At 42.2% G+C, this 23,953-nt stretch overlaps 1 protein-coding gene across 1 annotated transcript in view; it reads left to right on the top strand.

Moving 5' to 3' along the window:
- Nucleotides 1–23,953, top strand: part of acss1 (acyl-CoA synthetase short chain family member 1) — a 64,120-nt gene that overhangs the window by 15,110 nt on the left and 25,057 nt on the right. Inside the window, exons 2-4 of the mRNA XM_003216121.4 lie at nucleotides 4,118–4,214; nucleotides 12,944–13,143; nucleotides 15,499–15,674. Coding sequence (XP_003216169.2) covers nucleotides 4,118–4,214; nucleotides 12,944–13,143; nucleotides 15,499–15,674 — 473 coding nt within the window. The remainder of the gene's footprint in view (nucleotides 1–4,117; nucleotides 4,215–12,943; nucleotides 13,144–15,498; nucleotides 15,675–23,953) is intronic.

Genomic DNA, 23,953 nt, shown 5'->3' with positions numbered 1-23,953 from the left:
AAAAAGAACCTATGCTTTAAAGTCATTGAAAAGTTATTCATAACATTTTTGGTGTCAGAAGTGGGATATTCTGTTCAGTCTGAGCAGAGTGTTTTAACTTTTGTTTTAAAAGTCTTCATGACACTGGTTCTACTGAAGTCCAAACACATACAGCATCCACTTCCACTGAGGTCCAAGAACATACTGATAACAAAATGGACTCTTGAGTCTGAACATACTCAGTACAATCACGTCGGTAGCTCCTCCCACACCAAAGAGGTCAGTCAAACTGGCAAATCAACATATACATAAAATACAGGTTAGCAAATACATACATTAACAAATAAATAGTGAGGGCTTGGAAGGTTGCTATTTCCAACAAGCAGAGGCTACAGTCACTCCAAGACTTGAGCCTACTGGTGGGCATGTCAAAATGTTCCATAGATCACTGTACAGTACATGAAAAAAGTCAAAACCAATTAGTGACAAAATTGAGATCCTTCTCTTCCATCTGTTAATTTAAACAAAGTTGTACATGTTGATATTATTCCGTTAATACAAAAGTAAGGTTGGTTTCCATAAAATACCATCTTTATATCATTTGTTACAATTGTGAAATCATTATTAATACTTTGCCCAATACCAAACAAGGTAGAGAGTTCAGCAGAGAGTTCAGCAGAACTTAGTAATTGCTTAATCATTCCTGTATCAATCATGCTTCAATAGAGCTTTATAGACCTAATGGGAAAATAAAGAGCAGGCGTGCCTATCACCTTCTGAATATGAGTTTATATGTACAAGAACTACCTGTGATACCGCAGTGTTGAGGTTTAATCATGACAAATGACTGGTTGTAAAAAAAGCCTCTGGAGAAATCAGTGGCATTTTCAAGGTCACACAGAAGTCATAAAATACGCCTCAAATGAGGCTTTTTAGAAGTTAATATTCTACAGAGTAAGCAGCTTACAGTATATTCTTGCACATAGATACATTCTTATGTGTGATTGCATGGAAAATGCATTGAAAACCATTTCGGATTGATCATTGACTAATGTGCAGTATAATTCTTAACAGTTTTCAAATGTCGTTGTTTAAAGTTAGAGCTGATGCCAAAATCCATTTATTTGAATGAAACCCACATAAATAACATGTTAGTCAGTAATGGAAATTGTTCCATTTTATATTAAATCCACTTTGTATCACAGTTACTTGTTCTTACTTAGAAGATTTCATTGATTTTCAACTTGCTTAATTTGCTTAAACCAGTTTAAGATTCTTAATTTTAGGGAGAAAAGACATCTAGATTCAATCAATTGAAATTGAACATGCACTAATAAAATGTACTTTTTATATGTACATGAAATTCTGTATGGCTTTTTATGAATGGGATACAATGGCCTGTACCCATAAAAGCTTATGGCAGAATGCAGGATAAAAAACAAACTTAACAGATTACTATGGTTGCCCTTCTGGGAATTATAAGACCGTGTATTAGATTCCTTAAATATTATCTATATATATAAAATGATAAAGTTGTTTGCGCAGTGACTATAACAACAAAACTAAACATCCCAGAAATACAAAATTTGGCAACACAATGCAAAAGGCTTGCCTCCAGGTTACAACAACACAACCACACCACAAAACCACAATCCAGACCCACAAAACTCACAACAACGCATCATGCGATAACAACACAACTAAACGCCCCAGAAATACAAAACTTGGCAACACAATGCAAAAGCCTTGCCTCCCAGTTGTAACAACACAACCACACCACAAAACCACACAGGACCCACAAAACTCACAACAACGCATCGTGACTATGACAACACAACTAAACGCCCCGTAAATACAAAACTTGGCAACACAATGCAAAAGCCTTCCCTCCAGGTTGTAACAACACAACCACACCAAAAAACCACAATTTGGACCCATAAAACTCACAACAATGCATCGTGACTATAACAACACAACTAAATGCCCCAGAAATACGAAACTTGGCACACAACTAAACGCCCCAGAAATATAAAACTTAACAACACAACGCAAAAGCCTTGCCTCCCGGTTGTAACAACACAACCACACCACAAAACTACAATCCGGATCCACAAAACTCACAACAATGCATCGTGACTATAACAACACAACTAAACGTCCCAGAAATACGAAACTTGGCACACAACTAAACGCCCCAGAAATATAAAACTTGACAACACAACGCAAAAACCTTGCCTCCCGGTTGTAACAACACAACCACACCACAAAACCACAATCCGGACCCACAAAACTCACAACAACGCATCGTGACTATAACACAACAAAATGCTCCAGAAATACAAAATTTGACAACACAACGCAAAAGCCTTGCCTCCCAGTTGTAAGAACACAACCACAACACAAAACCACAATCTGGACCCACAAAACTCACAACAACGCATCATGACTATAACAACACAACTAAACGCCCCAGAAATACAAAACTTGGCAAAACAATGCAAAAGCCTTGCCTCCCGGTTGTAACAACACAACCACACCACAAAACCACACCGGACCCACAAAACTCACAACGCATCATGACTATAACAACACAACTAAACGCCCCAGAAATACGAAACTGGGCAACACAACACAAAAGCATTCCCTCCCGATTGTAACAACACAACCACACCACAAAACCACAATCCGGACCCACAAAACTCACAACAATGCATCGTGACTATAACAACACAACTAAACGCCCCAGAAATACAAAACTTGGCAAAACAATGCAAAAGCCTTGCCTCCCGGTTGTAACAACACAACCACACCACAAAACCACACCGGACCCACAAAACTCACAACAACGCATCATGACTATAACAACACAACTAAACGCCCCAGAAATACGAAACTGGGCAACACAACAAAAAAGCATTCCCTCCCGATTGTAACAACACAACCACACCACAAAACCACAATCCGGACCCACAAAACTCACAACAATGCATCGTGACTATAACAACACAACTAAACGCCCCAGAAATACAAAACTTGGCACACAACTAAACGACCCAGAAATACAAAACTTCGCAACACAACACAAAAGCCTTGCCTCTCAGTTATAACAACACAACCACACCACAAAACCACAATCCAGACCCACAAAACTCACAACAACGCATTGTGACTATAACAAATACAACATTTGACAACACAACTCATCCACCTCCCCAATCCCTACATTCACACTTGGCCTCCAAAAAAACAATTACAATAATAACAATGACAACAACAACAACAATAAGAATCAACACCATCACAGGCAAGAAAGAGCCAGGCACTGAGGCTGAGAGGCCAGTCAGTGCTACACTGGGCCTCCAAAAAACAATACAGCAGCATCTAACTTATCCAACCTTCATAATCACTACAAGAACAATAATAATAAACACCTACACAGGCAAAACAAAAAAAAGACTATTGTACCACAATAAAAATATAAACCGCACTCAGCAGAATCAGACATTACAATTAACAACAAACCAAAGACAACAGGGATCTCAAGCAATTATCAATCAACACAAAAATTGAAGAAGGTAACAGACTTCAAATACTACTACTAATGTGAGTATAAAGAAGGGTGGAGGTCACAGCATCAATACAACCTAATGTAGACTGACCAACACCACCAGACTAAGCCACAGCAACGCGTGGCCGGGCACAGCTAGTGGCTTTATAAATCTTTTAGTCATTAAAATACCACAGATCCATGTATAGCAAAATACTAACATAGCTGTTCTCTGGAAAATGCAGCTTTTAAAATAGTTATTTTGGCCTTTTGTTCACAGATTCCTATATTGGATTTGTAATGAAATCATGCTTGTAGATTAATACTTCTGATCTTAACTCACCTTGGCATCCAATATGCTTCTTGGCAAAATGTGAATGTCAGCACCTACCTATCTGTCTTGCATCACCTTCATAGTTTCTTTTCGGCAATTATGTGCTAACATCTATCTCTTATCCTTGACTGTGGCCTGTAATTGTTTTATGGGGTTTTTTTTTTACAGTATCTTGTCCTGATAGTTCAATATAATACACAGCTGTTGTGCTTAAAGCTCTAAATGATTAATTTCCTTTACAATTTATTTCTATCCAGTGAATTGCTTGGACCGCCATGTACAACATACTCCAAACAAAGTGGCTTTGATCTGGGAAAAAGATGAACCTGGAACTGAAGAGAAAGTCACTTATGGGTAAGTTACCTTTCTCATTTTACATGTCAGTGTGTGCTATATAACATATGGAGCAGATTTAATCCCTTTCACATAGCACACCATGAGTTTAGGTAAAGGACGACAGGGAGCTCTGGCGTAGACCGGTCCATGAGGTCATGAAGAGTCAGAAACGACTGACCGAATGAAGAAGAAGAAGAAGAAGAAGAAGAAGAAGAAGAAGAAGAAGAAGAAGAAAGGTTTTCCCCTGATATTAAGTCCAGTCTTGTTTTCTCTGGGGGTTGGCAATCATCTCCATTTCTAGGCCATACAGCTGGCGTTGTCCATAGACACCTCCAGGGTCATGTGGCTGGCATGACTACATGGAGCGCCGTTACTTTCCCGCCAGAGCGGTACCTATTGATCTACTCACATTTGCATGTTTTCGAACTGCTAGGTTGGCAGAAGCTGGGGCTAATTGCGGGAGCTCACTCTGCTACCTGGATTCGAACTGCCGACCTTTCAATCAGCAAGTTCAGTAGCTCAGTGGTTTAATGCGCTGCGCCATTGGGGGCCCCTTTGAGCCTGGATAGTGAATTTCAGTCCTTCCTCATTGGGACCTTTTTGGTTTGAGGCATCTCTCCTGTGTCACATGTGATTAAGATTTATTGCTAAAGGTTCTGCTAGAAGCGATATGTATGGTTAAAAGAAGTGAAGAAAAATTATTATTCCTGAACTAGAGAGTAAGTCTTCCTTATTTGAGAAAAGATATAGAGTATCTCTCAATGATTGAAAATCTGAGAGGCATTTCAACTTTAATATTCTACTCATTAAATTTTCAAAAGGTATTTAAGTAACAGTTTTCAGCAGCTAAAAAAGTCAACGTGATTCTAGACTTCATCAATAGGAGCATAGTATCTCCTAATCATCTCATTTTATTATTCTTTGTTCCAACCTCACCTCATCTGGAATATTGTGTCCAGTTCCGCACACCTTATTCCATCAAGGAGTTTGACCAAAATGTTCAACAGCATGTGGAAACTAAGCCTTATGAGGAGCATCTTAGGGAGCCGGATATGCTTAGCATAGAGAAGATTAAGAGGTGACATGATAGCCATGTTTAAATATGTGAAAGGATGTCATATTGAAGATGGGGCCAGTTTGTTTGCTGGTGCTCCAGAGACTAAAACATGGCGTAATGGATTCAAATTGCAGGAAAAGAGATTCCATAAACATTAAGAAGAATGTCCTGATGGTAAGAGCTGTTTGACAGTGTAATATGTTCCCTTGGAGTGTAGTGGTTTCCTTCTCTGGAGGGTTTCAGAGAGAGGCTGGATGTTGGGAATGCTTTGTGTATTGCTGTATGGTAGTGGGTTGGACTGGATCGCCCTTGTGGTCTCTTCTAGGTCTAAAGCTCTGTTTAAAGATCAAACTATTTTAACTTTAAATGCAACCCAGAATTACCTTTGTATGTCTGAAAGCTGCTGCCTTGGGGCTGGCTGCTAAATTGCTAAAATTTACATTTGTGTGTCTGCATTTGTATGTTTGGCTCCAACCCTTCCCCTTTGTATACTCCTGCTCTGACCCTCGGGCTGAATTGTTAGAGCACCCTGACTGAGCAAGACACTTTTTACAGCAAGCTATTCTAATGTCTCTGCTATTTAAAATTAAGTTATTAATAGTCACTATCTCCCATCTGTTTAACCAGGGTGCTACAGAAATGTACTGACTGCTTAAAGTAGTTTTGTCTATAATCAGCTGTTGCTAGCAAGAGTCAGACATAGCCGTTGTCATGGAGGGAACAGGTTATTAACCATATACAATATTTGTATGTGTGTTTCTTGGGTACATCTACCTTGACAACAAAGCAAGATGTAAATAGAACACAGCTGGATTATTATCCTCTCTTATTAGCAGTGTCAACATGTTTGAACAGGAAAGAATGTATCCTTCATAAATATGTTAGGAAATGAGAGCGGGTGAAGGGGGCTGCCATTCCTTTGTTGGTTGTGTGGAAGAGGGAATTTCAGCAGGTGTTGCTGGTTGTTGGATCGTATGACAAGCTGCACCTGTTGAAATTCCCACTTCTTCTCAACTATTGAAGGAAAAGGAACCTGCTCCCATTTTTAATCTGCTAACTCTAATTTCAATATGTATGTAAGGCTAGTGAAAGTCAGTATATGGAGATTTGTTGAAAAACATCAATACGTGTGTATGTATTTAAAAACTTCGCTTTTCCGGTATGCTTTTGAAGAATGAATAACTAATTCCCATGCCAGGTCCCGTTCCAGTGGCAACTGTTTTTTGATGCACTGTATCTCATCTCTCAGTTGAGAATAACCTCATTGTTATCCCACCTGAGTTTCCCATTAAATGCAGCACTTTATCTATCTACCTCACTCATGGGCTTTACAATTTTCACTCATTGCACTGGCCCAGCTTACCCTCGTTTAATTTTTATACTGTTTTTATATTCTGTTTTATTTTGTTATTGTTATTGTTATTATGTTTTGTTTCACTATGTTATGGTATAAGCACTTTTATTAGATGCTGTTGTATGTCTTGTATGTACTGTATATTATTTTGTTTTACTATAATTGCTTGAGCTTGGCCCCATGTTAGCTGTCCTGAGCCCCTTCGGGGAGATGGAGGCGGGGTACAAAAATAAAATTATGTTTATGATTATGATTATGATTAATATTATTATGTGTAGGAGTCCCCGTCAACATATGGTTTTCTTAGGCAAAGAATGCTCAGAGGATGTTTTATCAGTTCCTTCCTCTGAAATATAGCCTACAGCACCTGGGAGTCATAGTTGATCTCCCATCCAAGTACTAACCAGGACTGACTTTGCTTAGCTTCCAAGATCAGGTGATATTTGGTGCTTTTAGAACAGTTGTTCTTAACCTGTGGGTCCCCAGATGTTTTGTCCTTCAACTCCAAGAAATCCAAACAGCTGGTAAACTGGCTAGGATTTTTGGGAGTTGTAGGCCAAAATACCTGGGGACCCACAGGTTGAGAACCACTGTGAGTGTTTAAACACCATATCAATACATAGAGAGATGATTTTATCTTCTCATCTGATTCCAAGCTTGTTGTCTCTGTTTCAAGGGAGCATTTGACTGGATAGAAGTGACTCCGCTGAAAGCAGGTTTTTCTTTCATGTGAAAGATGATGAAAAATGGCATGTCCACTTGAGTGAGTTATTACACTATGTAACAAAAAAAAATCTGTTCCTGGTTTGAAAGTATTGTTCTTGTTTAATTATGCAGTACTTACTTTGAAAATACTTGTTGTACTCCAGAAACTTCGTTTTTATAGCTGTCACAAGCTATGTTGAGTTGGTTGAGACTCGATGAGATGTTCATTGAAAAACTATAGCAAAATATGTTTCAGAATGTTCCACAAAAACAAGGTTGTTGCAGTTTAATAGACCTTTTCCATGTTTTTGATAGAACCAATTAGGTAAAGGGTAAAGGTTTTCCCCTGACATTAAGTCCAGTCGTGTCCGACTCTGGGGGTCTGTGCTCTGTCTCTGTCTCTGTTCTATGTCATGGCATTGAATGTTTGCCTTTATGTGTGCAATGTGATCCGCCCTGAGTCCCCTTCGGAATGAGAAGGGCGGAATATAAATGCTGTAAATAAATAAATAAATAAATTCTTGTGTGTCAATGTATACGTCATAGGAAAAAGATCCCTTGCCATACAACCCCCCCCCCCCAAAAATATTAATAATTACATTGCATCCTTGCTGCAGTGGAGAATTCATCACTACTAACTCTAGGAACGTGGAAAGTTGGTTTGAAAAGGAATGTGTTAAGTTACTCTAACGCCTCGAAAATAATGGGTATCATTGCTACAATAATCTAGAGTTCTGACCTCTCCTCACCCTCGCATCAGATATGCTCCCATTATGTGTTCTCATTACATATTTCATCACCTCTCCCCATCTGCCTTCCTTCCCCATATAACAAATCCAATGCCCTTTCTTTCCCCCCTTTGTGTGTACATGTTGTTATTTCTGCCTCTTTGGTCTTCATCCTAAACCACTAAATCTTCAAGAAACTTGGCATAGGGTGAGTCTATACTAGCTGCTGAAGCCAGGGCTGGATGCATCTGGCTGAACCTGCTGCGGTGCTGCGTTGGGCAGCCAATCATGCCAAGACCACATAGCTGCACTGTCACCTCACCCTCCATGTTTACCCTTCCGTTCCCTGCCGGCCATGAAACTCCAGCCAAGCTCCTGGCTGTTGAGAATCTTTACTGGTGTCAGACTACCACACTCATGCAACCAGCATGAAGGAGTGGAGAATTTATAGGAAAAGGATGATGGGGCAGTATCCCTCATGCCGACTACATGGGCAGATTTCGGTCAGGAATTCTAGGCGTTGGGGGCCCAAACAGCTAGTGGGTTGCAGGTTGGAGAGTACTGCTCTAGTCCAGGCATGGGCAAACTTTGGCCCTCCCGGTGTTTTGGACTTCAACTCCCACAATTCCTAACAGTTCAAAACACCTGGAGGGCTGAAGTTTTCCCATGCCTGCTCTAGATGATGGATCGGGTTGAATCAGACACAATCCAGCTCTTTAGACTGCTCTTTAATCCTGGGATATTCTGCAGTTTCTAGGAAGCTCCTGGGTTTTCCCTGTTTTTGCCAAAACTAGGCCAAAATTGGAGTAAACAAGAAAACTTGCGATACTCACTGGAAATCAGTGAATGTCGTGGGCACAGTCAGCAATAGAGTAGATGTGAGCCCAGTTTTTCTTGAAAGAGAATGTTCTCCCTTAGTCTCTTCGGCATTCTTTCTCGTCCAGTCATAGTTTAGATTACAAAAAAAATAAAAATAACTTGTTAATATAGACTTGTTATGGGAGCCCTCAGTGGCGCAGCGCGTTAAACCGCTGACCTACTGATCTTCCTGACCAAAAGGTAGTTGGTTCGAATTCAGGGAACGGGGTGAGCTCTTGCTGTTTCTTCCAACCTAGCAGTTCGAAAACATGCAAATGTGAGTAGATTAATAGGTACTGCTCTGGTGGGAAGGTAACGGTGCTCCATACAGTCATGCCGACTACATGACTTTGGAGGCATCTATGGACAATGCAGGCTCTTCAGCTTAGAAATTGAGATGAGCACCAAACCCTAGAGTTGGACACGACTAAACTTAATGTCAGGGGAAAAACCTTTACCTTTTTATAGACATGTTAATTGCTATTAGTAATTTATTGACTTCAGTTGTTGCTTTTACATTTATTGCTTTAAAACTATCTCCCAGAAGGGATTCAGGGCAGTTTCCAAACATATGGCAGACATTCAGTGCCATTTTTCTCTTGCAAATGCCTTCATATTAGAAATATGAAAACATTAGATTGCAGATTCTTCATTTACTTTGTAAGTTGTGGCCCCGCCATTACAATCACTCGTGAAAACAGTTTTATGCCAGATTTTGAAAACATTTCTGGTTCATTTGGATACTGCAAGATTCAGGGCACGCACAGAGTGGCATGAAGCAGCTGGGTTCACTGGGAAAGTCCACTTCTATTTTCAGCTTAGCTGTGAAGCTTTTTGGTAGCTTTTAATAAGATGCCAAATCTAGACCAGGTCTCATTTAATTCCTTTTGGATTCTATTTCAACAGTAGAACAAGAACAGAAATACTCTTTGTCCTAGACTCTAGAGTGACGTGCCTTGCGTTGGAATTGGTTGTTCATTATATAAAATCATAGTAAAATCCACTTAAATGCATTCTTTGATATATTTGCAAGTTTTCTCTTTGTCTTCAATCTAGGAAGGTTGATGAATGCAGCTATTCCCCACAATTTTGATACTTCAAAAATACCACACTGGTTGTTTGGTACAGCAAATGTCAATAGCCAATATTGTTTAAGTATTTTTCTGTCAATTTTATGTGTACATTGCAGTAACTTAAGAAGATCACATGCATTTTATGTGGTTTTCTTAGTGAGGGAATACCCGAGTGGTGATTTAGTGAGTTCCTTGCGCTGAAATACCACGTATGGCACCTACTATTCATTGGCAGTCTCCCATCCAAAATATTAACCAGGACTGATCCTGTTTAAATTCCAAGATCAGATGGGATTTGGTGCCTTTTGGGTATTTAGCTGACATGTATGCAATTGCATATTTTGTAGCCATTAGCTCTTATAATTGCATATAACATGGAGGCATTTTAAAGCCAAGAATAAAACAGGGACAGGTGATACGTTTGAAGACTCTTAATGTGTCTCATTCATTGAATGCATCTATTGATTGAATTACAACAAGTAATTCCGCCCTTCTCATTCCGAAGGGGACTCAGGGCGGATCACATTGCACACATAAAGGCAAACATTCAGGGAACGATCTACTCCCCTGTTTAAAGAGCTCCACTGGCTGCCGTTCACTTTCCGGTCCCAATTCAAGGTGCAGACCATCATCTATAAAGCCCTAAACGGTTTGGGACCCACCTACCTTAGGGACCGTATCTCCTACCATAAACCTGCTCGTTCCCTTCGTTCATCCGGGGAGGCCTTCCTTTCGCCACTGCCTCTGTCCCAGGCCCGTCTTGTGGGAACGAGGGAGAGGGCTTTTTCTGCTGTGGCCCCCCGACTGTGGAATTCATTGCCCACTGAGATTAGGCAAGCCCCCACCTTGTTAGCCTTTAAGAAAGATCTAAAAACATGGCTTTTCCGATGTGCCTTTGGGGAGTAAATGTAATATATTGCTCTGGCCATTCCCCTTGGTTTTTATCCTTTAGACTGCTCCACCATTTTATTTCCCTGTTTCCCCCTATTCCTATGTCTCTCTCTCCCGAGTTTTTAATTAAGTGTTCATGTGGCCCGCCCTGTTTTTTACTGTTTTCTCTGATTTGTGCTGTAATGTATATGATTATTTTTGCACTGTTATATTGTGTTATGATATGTTGTTTTATTTTGTTATATTGTATGGTGTCTGGGCATGGCCCCATGTAAGCCGCCCCGAGTCCCCGTTGGGGAGATGGTGGCGGGGTATAAATAAAGTTTTATAAATAAAGTTTTTTATTATTGTATTGATGTAGGCAAATACAACAGCAACAACACAATATATCTATGGAGTGTTCCTTATAGATTTTTTTTTAAATCCAAGTTTGTCTGGGTAGGAATAAAGACCATAGAAGCATTGAAACTTTCTAGTTCTTTTTGTTTTGATTGTACCTTCACATTCATGACTTTGTATTGCAACTTACATGAAACATCCCAAGTTTCCCTCACTCCCTCCACCCTTGTGTCCTTCCTATTCCCCCTCCTACTGATCATGCACCATGTCAGGGTTCGCAAAGATACTAACTGTGTTAACTGGAAAATCAAATGCAGGAAGCCAATTAACTGAGTTTGCAAGGACCAGAGGAATTCATTTGTAACTGTTGCTATCCTGCTGCTGGAGAACCAGTTTGAACAGGTTTCTGTGTATATGTGTGTGTGAGAGAGTCTTCTGAGTATTGGCTGGAAAGAGAGAGGCCTGACTATTTCTAGGGCCTTGTTTGCTACTGATTTCTGTAAGCAATCAGAGGGACTATTGTCAATACCATTGTTCTGTTGATCTCTTGGATTTAGTAAAAGTTCCTGTGTTACTTTGTTCTGCAAAGTTGTGTGGTGCATCATTCTGCAGGGTGTCTCTGGGTCACGGGCACACGTAAGAGTTTCCATCTTATCATCCACAATCCCCAACACGCCACATTTAGACTCAGCAATGTTTCAGAAATTGCTTTACATCAATTTCTACTGCGTTCTTTTGAAATATTATCCTGGAGTTTTTTATACATTAAGCACTGGTAAAGGCTATAAGACAACGTTTCTCAACCTGGGGATCAGGACCCCTGGGGGAGTTGCGAGGGGGGTGTCAGAGGGGTTGTCAAAGACCATCAGAAAACACATATTTCTGATGGTCTTAGGAACCCCTTTGGCAGAGATTTATTTATTTATTTACAGTATTTATATTCCGCCCTTCTCACCCCAAAGGGGACTCAGGGCGGATCACATTGCACACATAAAGGCAAACATTCAATGCCTTAACATAGAACAGAGACAGAGACAGATGCAGGAACGAGCTGGCCTCGAACTCATGACCTCTTGGTCAGAGTGATTTGTTGCAGCTGGCTGCTATCCAGCCTGCGCCACAGCCCGGCTGAAGATCTCTCCACCTGTCCTTCTCTTCAAGGTCTACTCTCCCTAAACTCCAGCAGTGTTCAAATTTGGGCATATTGAGTATTCGTGCCAAGTTTGGTCCAGATCCATCGTTGTCCCCAGTGTTCTCTGGATGTAGGTGAACTACAACTCCAAAACTCAAGGTCAATATCCACCAAATCTTTCCAGTATTTTCTGTTGGTCATGGGAGTTTGGTTGCCAAGTTTGGTTCAATTCTATCGTTGGTGGAGTTCAGAATGCTCTTTGATTGTATGTGTACTATAAATCCCAGCAACTACAACTCCCAAATAACAAAATCAGTCCCCACCAGTATTCAAATTTGGGGGTATCGGGTATTTGTTCCAAATTTGGTCCAGTGAATGAAAATACATCCTGCAGATATTTAGTACATTACAATTCATATCAGTAGCAAAATTACAGTTATGAAGTAGCAATGAAAATAGTTTTATGGTGGGGGTCACCACAACATGAGGAACTGTATTCAGGGGTCGCGGCATTAGGAAGGTTGAGAACCACTTCTATAAGGCTTCTAAAAAAGAAACATATATATTTTATATGTTTAAAATGATGTAGAGTCCTTTTCCTCATTTTCAGGGAACTTCTGGACATGACCTGCCGCCTCGCAAACACTTTAAAGAAAAATGGAATCACAAAAGGAGATCGAGTCGCTATCTATATGCCAATGTCTCCACTGGCAGTGGCTGCAATGTTGGCATGTGCCAGAATTGGTGCTGTCCATACAGTTGTCTTTGCTGGCTTCAGTGCAGAATCTTTAGCAGGGCGGATCAATGACTGTGAGTAATTTTCAAAGGTTAGGAAAGGGGTGGTGGTGGTGGTGTGGGGGGGATACTACATGATTAAATATCTTGGCAATGGGACAAAGTCTAAACATGCAATTCATTTATGTTTCATATACATGCCCTCCCCAGAGAAATTAGGCTAGCCCCCATACTCCATTGGTTTTTTTTTTTAAAAAAAACGTGGCTTTTTAAGCAGGCCTTCCAACTGGGTTAACATTAGTCATACCTGAGACCAAGCGCTTATTTGACTCAGGCACTTAATGTGTCTCAAATTGATATGACCATTTTATCCGCAGCTAAGCTGCATTTTATTGAGCATTTTGGGTACTTTTATGCTGTTAAAATAATTTTGTTTTATGTTATAATATTGATATTGGTATTGTGTATAACTCTTTATGTGTTCACTGCATTTTGTTATTATGTGATTTATGCTGTTTTTACTCTATTGTATATTTTATTGCATTACTACATGCTTGTAAGCTGCCCCAAGTCCCTTTTGGGAGATGGTGGCGGGATATAAATAAAGCTATTATTATGATTATTATGATTATTTCTTACACCTTATCCACATAGTCTGAAGACAATATTCTCCACAGTGTTTTTTTTTTTTTGAATTATCGGAAAAACAAAGATATCACCATCTCAGTCACCCATGTGGACTATTTCAAAGTCTGGAAGATTTCAAGTTGCTGAAATCCAGATAAGGGATAAAGTAACACACTGTAATTCTGTTTTTGATAAATGTAATAATAATGTATTAATAAATGTGGGGTTTTTAAGTTTTTTCCCTTTCTTCAGGCCATCTAGAGGTTTGCAAAGCAATATTTGTGGATCAGTTTTAATTTGTTTTATCATTGATATTACATGGGCCTCCTGATTATGATTTTGTGAGCAGTAATGAGGAACGAGTTATGTGAAGAAGTACAGTCATTTGTGTTCTATTAAGATCATGGCTTCCTATAACACAGCTTTTTGCAGGGATTTGTATTGACAAAACAGCATATATTTATATTTTTATTTATGTAGCAGTTGTTGCAAGGGTTTGCAAACAACTCTTCAGTAAAACTCTGTAGTACTTATAAATGTGGACTAAGTCTCAAGTCATTGTGTTTCTACTTCACCTATCTGCATAACTAGGTCAGAGGCAAAGCCTAGTACTACGAGGGTTCTTCAAAAGGTTTCCGCACTTTTAAAAACTTATTACATTACATTAGTTTTCTATATAATCACCTTCCTTTGTGATGCATTTTTGCCCATCTGCATCCCAACATAGCTACTGATGCACTGGCGCAATTGAGTTCCAGGGTTCTTTCTTCATTCCTCGGGGCCATGGCTGGATGTCTGGAGCACTCTACATCCTTCACACTAGTATGGCTGTTTTTGAAATTTCAATCTACTTGTGGTTAACTCTACGAGAGAGAATTTTGTCCTCATACGAGCTAAGAGCACATGCAGATATGAATTTATGCTCCCAGCACATCTTCTTGCCACAAAAAGTGTATGATAGAACACTGTTTCTCTTCGGTGCAATGCATACATTTCATAGTTATACTAAACTTACCTTAGCATACTAAACTGCAAGCTCAGCCGGCTTGCCAGAGGGACTAGTCACTTGAAAATCTCAAACACCACTGATTACTACTACTGCCTCCCTCACTGTTTCCAACAAAAATGTAAAAGTTCACAAAGTTTTTGGAGACCCCTCGTATGATATAAATTGTATGGGAAAAACAAGGAAGAAGTTGTGCCACTGTAAAAACTGACACATTAATTGTGGTCCTAACATACTCTAAACTGTATGAGGAAAACCAAAAAATGAATAGTAGTATTGTAAAGACTGACAAATGTGATCAATCATGTATAAGGCCTTTGGGGTCTAGGTGTACATTTCTAGTTTTACTATAAGATTCCTTATGCTGCAACTGATAAACACAGCTCTTCTAGGTATAGTAGTCTCTCACTTATCCAACCTTTGCTTATCCAACATTCTGTATTATCTAACGCAGTCTGCCTCCCGCCTGGATCCACAGCAGCAAAACGCAGCGGGCCAACACGCCTAACAACAAAAGTGCAGCCACACTTCCAAACAAGTGGCAGACTTGTTGTAAAACATGTTTTGCTGCTTAATTTGTAAAATCATAATGTAATTTGACATATAATAGGCTTTTCCTTAATTCCTCCTTATTATCCAACATTTTCGCTTATCCAACATTCTGCTGGCCCATTTATGTTGGATAAATGAAACTCTACTGTAGCTGGCTTTATCAACTTACAATATTAAGTGCTGTTTACATTGTGACTCATACTAGTGTATATAGCTGGTAACCCCATAATTGTTTCTCTTGTTAGCTGAATGCAAAGCAGTCATCACTTGTAACCAGGGCCTGAGGGGAGGACGGATCATAGAACTGAAGAAGACTGTGGATGAAGCTGTACAAAAATGTCCAAGCATCAAGTGTGTCTTTGTGGCTCAAAGAACTGCCAACAAGATCCACATGAGAAATCAAGATATTCTCCTCGAAGAAGTATGTTCATGATGTTTGATGTACTTATTTTAATCAGGTATTCCCATAGGAAATTTATTATCTTATTTCAGTGAATGGCTTTATATAGAACACATGAATGAACATATAATTATGGCAAAGGCTAAACTGAAAGTTGGAATGGGATCAGTTTAGAAAGGAGGCTTCTGGAATCTTGCTTTTTTACTAATACTGTGGGATTCCAGAACTATTTTTGGTTTGAAATATAATAGAGCTTAGCACCGAAGAGTGAAGAGTGACTCACAGTGGATAGTAGTAATAGGATAGTTTGAATGAGTGTCCTTCTGTATCTACCTATCTTGACCCCTCTGTGATGTAAACTGATATTCTTAGACAGGCATCCTTAAACTGCACCCTTCCAGCTGTTTTATTGGAAATATCTGCACCCAGTCTCTGGGCACATATCCCTTTGGAAATAAATGGCAATCATAACCTTAATGAAAAGGAAAAATGATGTCACATCCATTTGCAAATGGTAAATTTCCATGAACATAGTAATATTCATAAGCATTCATGACACACAGGTAACTCAGCTGTTAAACTGAAGAACCATGTCTTTGAACTGACAAAGACATAGCACTACAAAATATATTTGGTTAGTAGAGGATGATTGTTTCTTTGAAGTTGAAGTTGCAGTTGTAATTGTAATTGCCAAAAGATATACCATCCCCTGAAACCTCTTAGTTTAAAATATGCACTCAGAGATAAAAACAAAGTCTTTTTTGGAAAAGAAATCTTGTTTACTCACAAACATTGTATAATTGGATAATTTAATGTATGGAATTTTCATATGGATATTAAAGTTCAGTTATAGATATGATGTAGTTCTCTGTGTGTTGAGTACACAGGATATCATTCTTAATCAATAGTCTAGTCTTTAAGTATAGTTGCATTCACTGAGGTCCGTAACTCATACTTCTCTACTGAAGTCCAAACAGCAACATACATCTACCTCCACTGAGGTGTGATACAAACAGACATCCACCTCCACTCAGGTGTAGGACAGACTGACTATAAAATGGAGTTCTGAGTCTGAATATGCTCAGTACAATCACATGTCTATAACCCCTCCCACAACAAAGAGGTGCAGTTAAACTGGCAAATCAGTATACACATAGAATACAGGTTAGCAAATATATAAAGTATAGTTAAAGGTTTCCCCTGACATTAAGTCCAATCGTATACGACTCTGGGGGTTGGTGTTCATCTCCATTTCTAAGCCAAAGAGCCAACATTGTCCATAGACATCTCCTAAGTAACGTGGCCAGCATGACTGAATGGAGCGCCGTTACTTTCCTGCAGAAGCGGTACCTATTGATCTACTCACATTTGCATGTTTTCTAACTGCTAGGTTGGCAGAAGCTGGGGCTAATAGTTGGAACTCACTCCGCTTCCCGGATTCAAACCACCGAACTTTTGGTCAGCAAGTTCAGCAGCTCAGCGGTTTAATCCGCTGCGCCACCGGGGACTAGAAAATACATACATTAACAAGTAAATAGTGAAAGTGGGAGGTTATTATTTCTAACATTTTGGGCCTCCAAATCCCAGAATTCCTGACCATTGAACAAACTGGCTAAGGTTTCTGTGAGTTAGAGGCCCAAACAGTTGGAGGTCCACACTTTGAGGATGTCTGCTCTTAAGGATGTTTTTCCACCTCCTTTTCCTTTGAGTCCTCTCTTGACCTTCCAAGATGTAGCTGACTTAGATTAGCACCCTGAATAACTAATCTGTTTTAGAATTGAATTCCTACAATAAAGTTTAGTTTCTTTCTCCAAGTCATTGGCATATTTGCTCCTTAAATCAAGATCTCTAACCTCTGAATGCACTCTTAACATTTTTAATGTGAACAGAGGCTCAAGGTAGAAGGGAGCACAAGATGACAGGCAGGTCATTATGCATATTGCCTATTTATACGTACATTTTAACAAATATTGACTATACATAACACGTTGCATCAAAATGATAATGCAAACAGTACCAGGCAGGCTTTCCTGGGCAATCTTATGTGAAGTGTTGGAATTTGAATGAAGAAATTAATTAAAATGGCATGAAATGCATTTGTAGGCCTGAATTTGTTGTCTGAAGGGAAGTGGAAGGAAACTGCTACCATTTTCTTCTGGAATTCCCTTTGTATCTTCTTTTTGTGATTTATTGTGACATTTGAGCTGGTCCATACTATTTTTGGTAATATGCACTGAGCTTCTTCCTACAAATATCTTTTGTATTGTGTACTCACATAAGAACTCTTCAGTAGTGGCTATGAAGAGAAATAATAATAGTAATAATAAACTTCATTTGTATATGTGATGACCCATGGGCCTTGTAGTCCTGCTCATGACATTGTGATGCCTGATGAAGAAGAAAACTTGGGTTTTTTACCTTCCCAGTCAGAACTGGATTCTTCCCAGACAGATTCTTCCCAGCCAGATCTGGGAACCTTGCACCTGCAAGAGGGTTATGTTCCAGAAGTATGTCAAACAAACACTGAGGCTACATCTCCTGTGTTTTCTCGCCATGAGTTTTGTAAACAACAGAGAGGTTTGGAAGCGGCCTCGCGCAGGAGTGCTAGAATAATTGCTAAGAATTTAGCCAATTAAGCCTGCTTTCCATGAGAATCTTTAAGGAGTCAAACATCTGGTCTCAGAGATTAGCTTTCATTTCTGGTTCCCAGAGAACTGCTCTCGGCGGGAAAGTTAGACTCTATATAGGTGTTTTACCCGCGGAGTAACTTTGCGGAGTCAATTCGTCAGCCTCCGGAGCGAGTTGTGTCTGGACAGCGCGCTCCGATCCAAGCCTCGTTCCTGTTCAAGCCTTGTTCTTGTTTTCAAGCCTTCGCTCCTGTTTCCCAGCCTTGTTTACCTACGGACCTTGCCTCGTCTTTCAGGACTAAGCCTTGCCTTGTTTCACGGATTTTACCAAGTAATTCCACGGATCTTGTTCTTGTTCCTTGTTACCTTGTGCCACGATTCAAGCCTTGTTTTCAAGTATCAAGTTAATTCCTAGCCTTGCTCAAGTTCATGGACTAAAGGACCTTGTCATCTCCCCTCACTTTGCCTGGCAAAGTGAGTGTTTCGGTTATTGGATTACAACTTTGGACCTTAATATTTCATATTGGACATTGTTTCTTTGGACTAATTTTGACCTTTCCTGAAAGGTCTGCTTCTGGACTAACTTTTACATTTGCTTTTATTAACTTTATATATTTCCTTAATAAAGATATTAGATAGAATCTGGCCTCTGCGTGTGGTTATCGGTGCTCTGTAGCCTGGGTCGTGACAGTTTGACTCCGCCACCCTAAGCACCAATTAACCTCGGCCAGAATGTCTACCGGAGCCGGACCTGGACCGGGCGGCCAGCCGATTACCTACACCATCGACAAGGATGAGGTGGACCGAATCCGTGATAAGCTCAATGCACAGGATGGGGAAATAAAGGGTTTGAAGGAACGCGGAATCCGTCTTCCGGCCATGGCGTTGCCAACCAAGTTTACTGGAGAAGCTTCTAAGGTTCATGTTTTCCGTCGCCAATGCCAAGCTTATCTAGAGGCCCGTGCTGCCGAGTTTCCCCAAGAAGACATCAAGGTGGCGTGGGTTTACAGTCTTCTAGACGGGCCAGCGGCCAACTGGGCGACGGCACTGTTCGACCAAGCCTCTCCACACCTAAGATCAGCGCAACGCTTTTTGGACCACCTTAAGGAGACTTGGGGAATCGAGGACAATTTGGAGGCAGCCGGTCACAAACTCCGCCGCCTCTTCCAAGGAGACAGACCCATGTCTCAGTACATAGCCGAGTTCCGGGTGCTGGCCCACAACACCGGCTGGAACGATGTTGCCCTCAGAGGACAATTTCGGGAGGGTCTCAACATTGAAATGCTGGAGGAAATCTCCAAGGTGGATCCTCCCCAAACGCTTGAAGCACTCATCGATCAATGTTTACGGGCTGAAGTCATGATTGCCAACAGGAAACAGTGGGTACGAGGCCAGAGCGGTAGAGCTGGGGCAAAACCCCCCGCTCCCGCCAGCGTTCAGCCGCGTCCAGTGTGGAGACCCCCACCACCATCCCCATACCCCAGAGGGAGCGAGGAGGTGCCGATGCAGTTGGGCAATGTGCGTCCCAGATTAGATGCCGCCGAGAAGGCCCGCCGCCAACGCCTAAATCTCTGTTGGTATTGCGGGAATGGGGGCCACTTCGCCAGAGAGTGCCCAGCCAAAGGGAAGCCCGCCGCCCGTCTTGCGGCGGCGTCCTCCACGGAGACGAAGGCGTCTGAGGCGGCTGGCACACAGCCGGCGGGGGAAGCCAACGACCGGGCGTAGAGAGGCTCGCCAACCCGGTCAAGAAACCCATTCAAGAGCCGCCAACCGGGGTCCTGTTCCTTCTAGTGGTCACCTTATGGTCAGCAAAAAAGGGACCCGTCATGATCCACGCCATGATAGACTCGGGAGCTACCAACAATTTCATTGATAGAGAGTATGCCGACTCTCTGGGATTACAATATCATGACTTCAAGAATGCCCGTGTGGTGCAAGCCATCGATGGCCGCCCTCTCAAGACGGGCCCCGTAAACCAGTGGTCGGAACCCACCAGGATGTGGATAAGAGAACATATGGAAGAGATTTCCTTCTTTGTTACTGAGGTTCCCCATTTCCCTGTGATTTTGGGGATTCCATGGCTGACACTTCACGACCCAAGCATCTCCTGGTCCAACAGAGAACTGCAGTTTGCTTCAAAGTACTGCCAAAACCGTTGCCTCGTAGCCAAGGTCTGCCATGCCACAGACACCGAGCCCATTATCACCTTGCCAAAGAAGTACTCCGAGTATTGGGATGTATTCAATGAAAAAGAAGCCGAAAAATTACCCCCACATAGACCTTATGACTGTGCCATTGACTTGGTGGAGGGGGCCCCGATCCCGCGAGGGCATCTCTACTCCCTGACTGAACCAGAGCAAGAAGCTCTCAGGGAATTCATAGAGACAAACCTTCGCAAGGGATTCATCAGACCCTCTCAATCCCCAGCCGCCTCCCCAGTGATGTTTGTGAAGAAGAAGTCAGGGGAATTACGCTTGGTGGTGGACTACAGAGCATTGAACAATATCACTAAGCGGAACAGCTATCCCCTGCCCTTAATCTCGGATCTACTAGACCGACTTCGAGGAGCCAAGGTCTACACCAAGCTGGACCTACGGGGGGCTTATAATCTAGTTCGCATCAGAGAAGGGGACGAGTGGAAGACCGCCTTCCAGACTAAATTCGGATTATTCGAGTCCCGAGTTATGAATTATGGTTTATGCGGAGCTCCCGCAACGTTCCAGCATTTTGTCAATGACATTTTTCAGGACTATCTAGATCGGTTCTTGATCATCTACCTGGACGATTTTTTGGTGTTTTCTAGATCACAATCAGAACATGAGAACCACGTTAAAATGGTGTTACAACGATTGCGGGATCATGGACTTTATGCCAAGCTGGAAAAATGCGCTTTTGATCTACAAGAGGTAGATTTCCTGGGGTACCGCATCTCGCCTCTAGGGCTCTCCATGGACCCGGCAAAAGTTTCAGCAGTATTGGAATGGCGGGCGCCAACCAACAAGAAAGAGGTGCAGCGATTCTTGGGGTTCGCGAACTATTACCGCAAGTTCATTCCAGATTTTGCCCGCTGGTCTGACCCAATCACCAGCTGCATCCGTGGGAAACAGCCCTTCCGCTGGACTGATCAAGCAGAGAAAGGGTTCCAGCAACTAAAGAAATTATTCACATCCCAGCCAATCCTTCAGCATCCAGATCCTGAAACCCTTTTTGTGGTGCAAGCGGACGCCTCTGATGTGGCAATTGGGGCTGTGCTCCTACAACCGGTGGGAGATCACCTTCATCCTTGTGCCTATTATTCTCGTCAACTAACCGCACCAGAGAGGAACTATACCATTTGGGAAAAAGAACTATTAGCCATAAAGGCAGCTTTTGAAACTTGGAGACATTGGCTAGAAGGGGCCAAATTTCCCATTGAAGTCCACACTGATCATCGGAATCTAGAACATCTAAGAACTGCCCGCAAGCTAAATCAGAGGCAGCAACGTTGGGCTTTATTCTTTGAACGTTTCAACTTCCAGATTCATTATGTGACCCCAGCCCAAACCAAGCAAGCAGACGCCCTGTCACGTAAACCGGAATACGCTGCAGGACGCAAGGAGACCTTTGAATCCCAACTACTACAACCCGAGAACTTTGCCACGCTCACAGTGGGGAACACCAAATCCACTCCCATTGATTCAACTCCCTCTACTCCAGGACCCATCTGTGCTCAAGAAATCAGGGCTAGTCAGCAAGCAGATGCCTGGGCGCAGGACCAACTTCGCCAAGGTCTGCATTTTCCCTTTTCGCTTAAAGATGGACTGCTTTGCTATAGAAATCATGTTTATATCCCACCCGGACCGGGCAGGGAAAAAGCACTTCGTCTGTGTCATGACTGCAAACCAGCAGGGCATTTCGGACTATTTAAAACCATGCATTTGATCCTAAGAGATTTCTGGTGGCCCAAAATCCGCAAAGATGTGGAAAAATATGTCAACACCTGCCCAGTATGCCAGCGCTCCAAGATAAGAAGGGAGAAGCCCTCAGGGCTTCTACACCCCCTTCCTACCCCATCTCGCCCATGGGAAATAATTTCTGCGGATTTTATCACTGACTTACCACCTTCCTGTGGATTCACCACGATCCTAGTGGTGGTGGACCTTTTCACCAAGTTAGCCCATTTCATTCCCTGTGAAGGCCTTCCCACGGCCCAAGAGACTGCAGATTTATTCCTCCAACATGTTTTCAGACTACATGGATTGCCCAAGAGTTTGGTCACAGACCGTGGATCCCAATTCACCTCTCGTTTCTGGAAGGCACTACAAAAACTATTGGGCATAGACTCTCGTTTATCTTCAGCTCATCATCCCCAAACGGATGGGCAAACGGAGCGCACCAATGCCACTTTGGAACAGTACCTTCGCTGTTATGTAAACTACCAACAGGACAATTGGGCTTCTCTGTTACCACTGTCGGAGTTTGCCTACAACAATGGAGTCCAGGCTTCTACAAAAGAAACGCCGTTCTTTGCAAACTACGGCTTCCATCCACGTTTCTTTCCCCCCGTCATTGAAACTTCAGAAGTTCCCGCAGCAGAAGATTGGCTGCAGGAACTCACAGCGGTGCAACAACTTTTGCTCCAGCAACTGGAACAAGCCAAGGAGGACTATAAACGTCACGCGGACAAACATCGCCAGCCGGGCCCCGAAATCAAGGTAGGAGATCGGGTTTTTCTGTCCACTCGCTTTTTGCCCTCCCATCGCCCTTGCCGGAAGTTAGATGCCCGTTTCATTGGTCCCTATCCAGTGGTGGCGCAATTAAACCCCGTGACTTTCAAACTCCAACTTCCGCGTTCAATGCGCATTCACCCAGTGTTTCACCGCTCCCTGCTCCTTCCGGCGGATGGTGTGCGGCCAGATGTAGACCGGCCGGCCCCCGTCCCTATTTTGGTGGATGGGGAGGACGAGTTCGAGGTTCAGGACATTTTGGATTCTCGCTTTCACCGCCGCCGCCTGCAATATCTCATTGACTGGGTGGGTTTTGGCCCTGAGGAACGCTCTTGGGAAGACGCCTCCACAGTCCATGCTCCTGATCTAACCCGTCGCTTTCATCAGACCTATCCCGCCAAGCCACGACCTCGCGCCTCGGGGAGAGAGTCCCAGTTTGGGAGGGGGCTTGAGGAGGGGGATAGTGTGATGACCCATGGGCCTTGTAGTCCTGCTCATGACATTGTGATGCCTGATGAAGAAGAAAACTTGGGTTTTTTACCTTCCCAGTCAGAACTGGATTCTTCCCAGACAGATTCTTCCCAGCCAGATCTGGGAACCTTGCACCTGCAAGAGGGTTATGTTCCAGAAGTATGTCAAACAAACACTGAGGCTACATCTCCTGTGTTTTCTCGCCATGAGTTTTGTAAACAACAGAGAGGTTTGGAAGCGGCCTCGCGCAGGAGTGCTAGAATAATTGCTAAGAATTTAGCCAATTAAGCCTGCTTTCCATGAGAATCTTTAAGGAGTCAAACATCTGGTCTCAGAGATTAGCTTTCATTTCTGGTTCCCAGAGAACTGCTCTCGGCGGGAAAGTTAGACTCTATATAGGTGTTTTACCCGCGGAGTAACTTTGCGGAGTCAATTCGTCAGCCTCCGGAGCGAGTTGTGTCTGGACAGCGCGCTCCGATCCAAGCCTCGTTCCTGT

Source organism: Anolis carolinensis, chromosome 1, assembly GCF_035594765.1.
Source record: "Anolis carolinensis isolate JA03-04 chromosome 1, rAnoCar3.1.pri, whole genome shotgun sequence".
Lineage (NCBI taxonomy): Eukaryota > Metazoa > Chordata > Lepidosauria > Squamata > Dactyloidae > Anolis > Anolis carolinensis.
This window is presented reverse-complemented; position numbering and strand designations above follow the sequence as displayed.